General features: G+C 46.9%; 1 protein-coding gene across 3 annotated transcripts in view; it reads left to right on the forward strand.

Moving 5' to 3' along the window:
* tasp1 (taspase, threonine aspartase, 1) overlaps nucleotides 1-10000 on the forward strand; it is a 104635-nt gene that overhangs the window by 23044 nt on the left and 71591 nt on the right. For all 3 annotated transcript variants that reach the window (XM_045215161.1, XM_045215160.1, XM_045215162.1), the window contains exon 8: nucleotides 272-381. In XM_045215161.1, the coding sequence (XP_045071096.1) occupies nucleotides 272-381 (110 nt within the window). The remainder of the gene's footprint in view (nucleotides 1-271; nucleotides 382-10000) is intronic.

The raw sequence follows: 10000 nt of genomic DNA on the forward strand, positions 1-10000 counted from the left end.
AGACCTCCCCTGACATGACCACCTTCAACTAATCACCCTGGCACATAAAATAACTCATCTATCTTATCTTGCCTTCTCTCTACGGTATATGAGCTATGTGTTCTGTGTAGCCATCTCTCTGCGGTATATGAGCTATGTGTTCTGTGTAGCCATCTCTCTACGGTATATGAGCTATGTGTTCTGTGTAGCCATCTCTCTACGGTATATGAGCTATGTGTTCTGTGTAGCCATCTCTCTACGGTATATGAGCTATGTGTTCTGTGTTGTGTAGAGTTCAGTCTATCAGCCTACAAGAGGAACAAGCACAAGATGGAGCTGGCAGAGAAGGTGGAGACAGGGTTTAATCATCGCACCAAGAAGAGACGACAATCAAGTGAAAACGTGAGTGACTCCCTCCTACACACCTTCAGCACCTGGTCAGAGTCATCAACCACGTCACCTGTCTCTTCTGACAAGAGAATGTGGGGAGCATTTCAGGTCTGTTTCCCCGGACACAGATAAAACCTAGTCACTTTCAATGGATCATTTTTTGTTTTGTTATTTTAGTCTGGGCTTAATCTGTGTCCGGGAAACCAGTCCTTGGTATTTTACTTGTACCATAATATTACTGTAAACTGGCTCTGCATGACTAAAAATAATCTGAAAAGGGAGTAAGTAATTAGTGAAGTGTGGTCAGAGAGATGCTGACTGTTTCATTAAAGAAACACGCATCAACCTTTTCCTTACCCCCAACCTTCACTCCACACCCTCAGCGATATCCTCCACTCCACACATTTAACCAGTCCTAAATCCAGTAGTGTGTCCTCCTGTAATCCAAGGGGGATGCCAGATGACTATGGGAGGAAACTAGACAGACACACAGACCGTCCTGTAATCTGTAGTCCGCCAGATGCCGATGGGAGGAAACCACAGGATAATGATGACTTGGCGATATGGGGGGTGTGGACACCTCAATTACTCACAATCAAAGACATCACACACACTCATAGTTACTTAGGCGCACACACAGGCAAGCACGCACACGCACACACACACACACTGAATGCTTGCAATAAGACAACTTAACATAGAAGGTATTTAAAATGACAGAATGATTGCGATCCGTTTCGCTGACAGACATGTTCTCAGACACGCAACGAGGGATGGCCTGATAACTGTATGCATTAGTGTGGTTAAATAAACAAGTATATTCTCTCTTAATAGTGCCACTTCTAGCTCCTCCATTTGTATTTATTAAGGATCCCCATTAGTTCCTGCCAAGGCAGCAGCTACTCTTCCTGGGGTTTATTATGGATCCCCATTAGTTCCTGCCAAGGCAGCAGCTACTCTTCCTGGGGTTTATTATGGATCCCCATTAGTTCATGCCAAGAGCAGCTACTCTTCCTGGGGTTTATTATGGATCCCCATTAGTTCCTGCCAAGGCAGCAGCTACTCTTCCTGGGGTTTATTATGGATCCCCATTAGTTCCTGCCAAGGCAGCAGCTACTCTTCCTGGGGTTTATTATGGATCCCCATTAGTTCATGCCAAGGCAGCAGCTACTCTTCCTGGGGTTTTATGGATCCCCATTAGTTCCTGCCAAGGCAGCAGCTACTCTTCTGGGGGTTTATTATGGATCCCCATTAGTTCCTGCCAAGGCAGCAGCTACTCTTCCTGGGGATTATTATGGATCCCCATTAGTTCCTGTCAGGCAGCAGCTACTCTTCCTGGGGTTTATTAGTGGATCCCCATTAGTTCCTGCCAAGGCAGCAGCTACTCTTCCTGGGGTTTATTATGGATCCCCCATTAGTTCCTGCCAAGGCAGCAGCTACTCTTCCTGGGGGTTTATTATGGATCCCCATTAGTTCCTGCCAAGGCAGCAGCTACTCTTCCTGGGGTTTATTATGGATCCCCATTAGTTCCTGCCAAGGCAGCAGCTACTCTTCCTGGGGTCCGGCAAAATTAAGGCAGTTATACATTTAAAAGCATTACAATACATCCATAACAGATTTCACAACATATTAAGTGTGTGCCCTCAGGCCTCTACTCTACTACCACATATCTATAACACAAAATCCATGTGTGTATAGTGCGGATGTTATCGTGTGTTTGTATGCATGTGTCTATGTTTGTGTTGCTTCACAGTCCCCGCTGTTCCATAAGGTGTATTTTAATCTGTTTTTTTTTTAAATCTAATTTTACTGCTTGCATAAGTTACCTGATGTGGAATAGAGTTCCATGTAGTCATGGCTCTATGTAGTACTGTGCGCCTCCCATAGTCTGTTCTGGACTTGGGGACTGTGAAGAGACCTCTGGTGGCATGTCTTATGGGGTATGCCTGGGTGTCATTAGTTCAACCAGACAGCTCTTAATAGTGCCACTTCTGCTTCTCCATGCTCCTCTGACACTCAGTCCCTGTGCTCAAGAACAGCAAGGTAACCTGTCTATATGACTACCGACACGTAGCCCTCACATCTGTAGCCATGAAATGCTTTGAGAGGATGGTCATGGCTCACATCAACACCATCATCCCAGACACCCTGGACCCACTCCAATTTACATACCGCCCCAACAGATCCACAGATGATGCAATCTCTTATTGCACTCCACACTGCCCTTTCCCACCTGGACAAGAGGAACACCTACGTGAGAATGTTGTTAATTGACTACAGCTCAGCGTTCAACACCATAGTGCCCTCAAAGCTCATCACTAAGCTAAGGACCCTGGGACTAAACACCTCCCTCTGCAACTGGATCCTGGACTTCCTGACGGGCCGCCCCCAGGTGGTAAGGGTAGGTAACAACACATCTGCCACGCTGATCCTCAACACGGGGGGCCCCTCAGGGGTGTGTTCTCAGTCCCCTCCTGTACTCCCTGTTCACCCCCGACTGCATGGCCAGGCACGACTCCAACACCATCCATTACGTTTGCTGACGACACAACAGTGGTAGGCCTGAATACCGACAACGATGAGATGGCCTATAGGGAGGAGGTCAGAGACCTGGCAGTGTGGTGCCAGGATAACAACCTCTCCCTCAACGTCAGCAAGACAAAGGAGTGTGGACTACAGGAAACTAAGGGCCGAGCACACCCCCATCCACATCGACGGGGCTGTAGTGGGGCAGGTCGAGAGCTTCAAGTTCCTCTGTGTCCACATCACTAAGGAATTAACATGGTCCACACACACCAATGTGAAGAAGGCACGACAACACCTCTTCCTCCTCAGGAGGCTGATTTGGAATGGGCCGTCAGATCCTCAAAGTTCTACAGCTGCACCATCGAGAGCATCCTGACTGGTTGCATCACTGCCTGGTATGGCAACTCCTCGGCATCCGTCCATAAGGCGGTACAGAGGGTAGTGCGTACGGCCCAGTACATCACTGGGGCCAAGCTCCCTGCCATCCAGGACCTCTATACCAGGTGGTGTCAGAGGAAGGCCAGAGAAATTGTCAACGACTCCAGCCACCCTAGTCATAGACTGTTCTCTCTGCTACCGCACGGCAAGCAGTACCGATGCACCAAGTCTGGAACCAACAGGACCCTGAACAGCTTCTACCCTCAAGCCATAAGACTGCTAAACACACACACACACACACACACACACTTTCTGCTATACTGAACAAAACGATAAATGCAACATGCAACAATTTCAACGATTTTACTGAGTTACAGTTCATATAAGGAAATCAGGCAATTGAAATAAATGCATTAGGCCCTAATCTATGGATTTCACATGACTGGGCAGGGGCGCAGCCATGGGTGGGCTTGGGAGGGCATAGGCCCACCCACTGGGGAGCCAGGCCCAGCCAATCAGAATGAGTTTTTACCCACAAAAGGGCTTTATTATAGACAGAAATACTCCTCAGCATCCCCTCAACCCCCCTCAGACGATCCCGCGTGTGAAGAAGCCGGATGTGGAGGTCCCGGGCTGGCGTGGTTTCCAAATTGGTAGAGAAATTAACATTCAATTCTCTGGCAACAGCTCTGTTGGATATTCCTGAAGTCAGCCTGGCAATGGCACGCTCCCTCAAAGCTTGAGACATCTGTGGCATTGTGTTGTCTGACAAAACTGCACATTTTAGAGTGGCCTTTTATTGTCCCCAGTACAATAATAATAATAATAATAATAATATGCCATTTAGCAGACGCTTTTATCCAAAGCGACTTACACAAAAATGTATGCACACATGACTGTATGGGTGGTCCCGGGGATCGAACCCACTACCTTGCCGTTACAAGCGCCATGCTCTACCAGCTGAGCTACAAGGAGCACCTGTGTAATGATCATGCTGTTTAATCAGCTTCTTGATATGCCACACCTGTCAGGTGGATGGATGAGGAGAGGAGAGGAGGAGGGAGGAAGGGAGGGAGGGGGAGAGAGGGGGGGGGGGAGAGGAGAGGAGAGGGAGAGGAGAGGAGAGGAGAGGAGAGGAGAGAGGAGGAGGAGAGGAGAGGAGAGAGGAGGTGGAGGAGGGAAACATCAGGGTGCAAATGAGCAAAATAAATAACAATATAGGGATGAGGTAGTTGGGTGGGCTAATTTCAGATGGGCTGTGTACAGGTGCAGTGATCGGTAAGCTGCTCTGACAACTGATGCTTATAGTTAGTGAGGGAGATAAGAGTCTCCAGCTTCAGAGATTTTTGCTGAGTAGAGTGTTGGAGGCTATTTTGTAAATGACATCGCCGAAGTCAAGGATCGGTAGGATAGTCAGTTTTACGAGGGCATGTTTGGCAGCATGAGTGAAGGAGGCTTTGTTGCGAAATAGGAAGCCGATTCTAGATTTAACTTTGGATTGGAGATTCTTAATGTGAGTCTGGAAGGAGAGTTTACAGTCTAACCAGACATCTAGGTATTTGTAGTTGTCCACATACTCTAGGTCAGACCCGTCGAGAGTAGTGATTCTAGTCGGGTGGGTGGGTGCCAGCAGCGTTCGATTGAAGAGCATGCATTTAGTTTTACTAGTGTTTAAGAGCAGTTGGAGGCTACTGAAGGAGTGTTGTATGGCATTGAAGCTCGTTTGGAGGTTTGTTAACACAGTGTCCAATGAAGGGCCAGATGTATACAAAATGGTGTCGTCTGCGTGAGGTGGATCTGAGAGTCACCAGCAGCAAGAGCGACATCATTGATATACATGGAGAAAAGAGTCGGCCCAAGAATTGAACCCTGTGGCACCCCCATAGAGACAGCCATAGGTCCAGACAACAGGCCCTCCGATTTGACACATTGAACTCTATCTGAGAAGTAGTTGGTGAACCAGGCGAGGCAGTCATTTGAGAAACCAAGGCTATTTAGTCTGCCAATAAGAATGCGGTGGTTGACAGAGTCGAAAGCCTTGGCCAGGTCGATGAAGACGGCTGCACAGTACTGTCTTTTATCGATCGCGTTTTAAATATCATTTAGGACCTTGAGCGTGGCTAAAGTGCACCCATGACCAGCTCAGAAACCAGATTGCATAGCGGAGAAGGTACGGTGGGATTCGAAATGGTCGGTGATCTGTTTGTTAACTTGGCTTTCAAATACTTTCGAAAGGCAGGGCAGGATGGATATAGGTCTGTAACAGTTTGGATCTAGAGTGTCACCCCCTTTGAAGAGGGGGATGACCGCAGCAGCTTTCCAATCTCTGGGGATCTCAGACGTTAAGAAAGAGAGGTTGAACAGGCTTGTAACTTACAGGAGCAATTAGGGTTAAGTGCCTTGCTCAAGGGCACATCGGCAGATTTTTCACCTAGTCGGCTCGGGGATTAGAACCAGCGACCTTTCGGTTACTGGCACAACGCTCTTAACCACTAAGCTACCTGCCGCCCCAAGCAGTTCACTTGTAGTTTTCCCACATACCTATGTCATTGTTTACCCAGTTCATTTGGATTCATCATAAACTTAAGTTTGATTTATCCTGAACCATTTGAAGAAGAGATGATTCATTAAACAAAGAGAACAATGCCAACTGTATTAGGGTTAATGTTTCAGTTGGCTAGTGGAGGTGTTTGATTTGCTTTCCTAGGCTCCTCCCCTGGGTTTTCCTCCACCAGTGATATTATAGCCTAAACGTTACTGGATGATTCATATGTAGTCTCTGGCCACAGAAGTCTTGGTGGTCTGCTTTCACATGGCAGGATTTGAGGCCTAGTTGATCAACCATTAGTGAGATGAGGAGAAACACTATCAGTTGGTGGCTGGACCGTACTGTTATTATGTTATTGTTGTTGTAGAAGTATTAAAACAATGTCAGTTGAGTCAATATTTCCACTTTGAGTCCGTACTTAACATTAACGTTTAACGTTTTGTAGGTTTTTTTATTGTATTATTTATTTTATTTTCGCAATCATATCCTTTTTTTTTTTTACTTTGAACTTGTTCAACTTTATAGCAGACCAATTCAAAACAGCTTCCATTTGAGGAGTCTAGTGCTGTGGATATGAGCTGTATCAGAATCATGTGGTGTTTTTGAGAGAGAGAGAGAGAGAGAGAGAGTGCATTGAGTACAAAAAGTATCTGAGAATCGTGTTGATTTCATGCAAAATGTTGATTGCAGCTGGTCTGGTTCTGATTTTCATACAGAAATGTTTTTTTTATATCTCTGCCAAGCCATAAAAATGTTCCCATTTAATTTCTCTCTTATTTAAAAACAAAAACAACAACATCTGATTGAGACAGAAGCACCTGTTCCGTAACCATGTGGATTACGGACAGAGAAGAGTGGAACTTTTAGAAATTGAATTGCACATAATATTTGTAATTTTACTTTAATAGATTTTTACATACTTTTGGTTATGTAGTGTATGTGGACCAGAGTATGTGAGTAAAGTTGAGCTGTTGGAAATTGTTCATGGAGTGGTGCGCAGCTCCGGCACTCCATGTGCTTTCCTATCACTCTGCGCTCACAGAAAAAAAACTACAGCTCCATTAATTAAAATCACAATTTAACCAACACCTACAGTGAGGGGAAAAAAGTATTTGATCCCCTGCTGATTTTGTACGTTTGCCCACTGACAAAGAAATGATCAGTCTATAATTTTAATGGTAGGTTTATTTGAACAGTGAGAGACAGAATAACAACAAAAAAATCCAGAAAAACGCATGTCAAAAATGTTATAAATTGATTTGCATTTTAATGAGGGAAATAAGTATTTGACCCCCTCTCAATCAGAAAGATTTCTGGCTCCCAGGTGTCTTTTATACAGGTAACGAGCTGAGATTGGGAGCACACTCTTAAAGGGAGTGCTCCTAATCAATCAGATTCCAAACTCTCCAGCATGGCCAAGACCAAAGAGCTCTCCAAGGATGTCAGGGACAAGATTGTAGACCTACACAAGGCTGGAATGGGCTACAAGACCATCGCCAAGCAGCTTGGTGAGAAGGTGACAACAGTTGGTGCGATTATTCGCAAATGGAAGAAACACAAAAGTACTGTCAATCTCCCTCGGCCTGGGGCTCCATGCAAGATCTCGTTGCTTCCAGAGGCAGTTTGGAACTCGGTAGTGAGTGTTGCAACCGAAGACAGATGATTTCTTACACGCTACGCTCTTCAGCACTCGGTGGTCCCGTTCTGTGAGCTTGTGTGGCCTACCACTTCGTGGCTGAGCCGTTGTTGCTCCTAGACATTTCCACTTCACAATAACAGCACTTACAGTTGACCGGGGCAGCTCTAGCAGGGCAGACATTTGACGAACTGACTTGTTGGAAAGGTGGCATCCTATGACGGTGCCACGTTGAAAGTCACTGAGCTCTTCAGTAAAGCCACTTACTGCCGATGTTTGTCTATGGAGATTGCATGGCTGTGTGCTCGATTTTATACACCTATCAGCAACAGGTGTGGCTGAAATAGCCAAATCCACTAATTTGAAGGGGTCTGACGTTCAAGAAGGGTTTGACTAAAATCCCTAATGTCAACAGCGTGAATAATGATATCCATATATAATTTGAAAAGGATCTGTGTTTGCCTGATACATGTTCAGTCTGATGTGAGACTATGATTTGCTGGCTATTAGTGAAGAGACCCTGGAAACTGCTGGCTATTAGTGAGGAGTCCCTGGAGACTGCTGGCTATTAGTGAGGAGTCCCTGGAGACTGCTGGCTATTAGTGAGGAGTCCCTGGAGACTGCTGGCTATTAGTGAGGAGTCCCTGGAGACTGCTGGCTATTAGTGAGGAGTCCCTGGAGACTGCTGGCTATTAGTGAGGAGTCCCTGGAGACTGCTGGCTATTAGTGAGGAGTCCCTGGAGACTGCTGGCTATTAGTGAGGAGTCCCTGGAGACTGCTGGCTATTAGTGAGAGTCCCTGGAGACTGCTGGCTATTAGTGAAGAGTCCCTGGAGACTGCTGGCTATTAGTGAAGAGTCCCTGGAGACTGCTGGCTTAGTGAGTGAGTCCCTGGAGACTGCTGGCTATTAGTGAGGAGTCCCTGGAGACTGCTGGCTATTAGTGAGGAGTCCCTGGAGACTGCTGGCTATTAGTGAGAGTCCTGGAGACTGCTGGCTATTAGTGAGGAGTCCCTGGAGACTGCTGGCTATTAGTGAAGAGTCCCTGGAGACTGCTGGCTATTAGTGAGGAGTCCCTGGAGACTGCTGGCTATTAGTGAGGAGTCCCTGGAGACTGCTGGCTATTAGTGTGAGGAGTCCCTGGAGACTGCTGGCTATTAGTGAGGAGTCCCTGGAGACTGCTGGCTATTAGTGAGGAGACCCAGGATACTGCTGGCTATTAGTGAGGAGTCCCTGGAGACTGCTGGCTATTAGTGAAGAGTCCCTGGAGACTGCTGGCTATTAGTGAAGAGTCCCTGGAGACTGCTGGCTATTAGTGAAGAGTCCCTGGAGACTGCTGGCTATTAGTGAGGAGACCCAGGATACTGCTGGCTATTAGTGAGGAGTCCCTGGAGACTGCTGGCTATTAGTGAGGAGTCCCTGGAGACTGCTGGCTATTAGTGAGGAGTCCCTGGAGACTGCTGGCTATTAGTGAAGAGTCCCTGGAGACTGCTGGCTATTAGTGAAGAGTCCCTGGAGACTGCTGGCTATTAGTGAAGAGTCCCTGGAGACTGCTGGCTATTAGTGAGGAGTCCCTGGAGACTGCTGGCTATTAGTGAGGAGTCCCTGGAGACTGCTGGCTATTAGTGAGGAGTCCCTGGAGACTGCTGGCTATTAGTGAAGAGTCCCTGGAGACTGCTGGCTATTAGTGAAGAGTCCCTGGAGACTGCTGGCTATTAGTGAGGAGTCCCTGGAGACTGCTGGCTATTAGTGAGGAGTCCCTGGAGACTGCTGGCTATTAGTGAAGAGTCCCTGGAGACTGCTGGCTATTAGTGAAGAGTCCCTGGAGACTGCTGGCTATTAGTGAAGAGTCCCTGGAGACTGCTGGCTATTAGTGAAGAGTCCCTGGAGACTGCTGGCTATTAGTGAAGAGTCCCTGGAGACTGCTGGCTATTAGTGAAGAGTCCCTGGATACTGCTGGTTTAATACAATGTGTTTCTAGATAGGGTTTGTTTAGGAAAGGCTGGAGTCTGAAGGCTCAAGGAGTCTAAAGAGAATGTTGTCTTTAAACACAGGTTCACTGGAGAAGAGATGTTCAGACAGTCCATGGAAAGAAAGAAAGAAAGAAAGAAAGAAAGAAAGAAAGAAAGAAAGAAAGAAAGAAAGAAAGAAAGAAAGAAAGAAAGAAAGAAAGAAAAAAGAAAGAAAGAAAGAAAGAGGAACTCAGTCAGATCATGTATCATAATGTCTCTAGTCTGAACAATTAGTCTGTGGAAGAGCAATTCATCACGCAGACCTCTACCAGCCTCTTCCTCCCATCATGCCATCCACCGACGCAGACCTCTACCAGCCTCTTCCTCCCATCATGCCATCCATCTCTACCAGCCTCTTCCTCCCATCATGCCATCCACCTCTACCAGCCTCTTCCTCCCATCATGCCATCCACCGACGCAGACCTCTACCAGCCTCTTCCTCCCATCATGCCATCCACCGACGCAGACCTCTACCAGCCTCTTCCTCCCATCATGCCATCCACCTCTACCAGCCTCTTCCTCCCATCATGCCA

Source organism: Coregonus clupeaformis, unplaced genomic scaffold (genome assembly GCF_020615455.1).
Source record: "Coregonus clupeaformis isolate EN_2021a unplaced genomic scaffold, ASM2061545v1 scaf0378, whole genome shotgun sequence".
Classification (NCBI taxonomy): domain Eukaryota; kingdom Metazoa; phylum Chordata; class Actinopteri; order Salmoniformes; family Salmonidae; genus Coregonus; species Coregonus clupeaformis.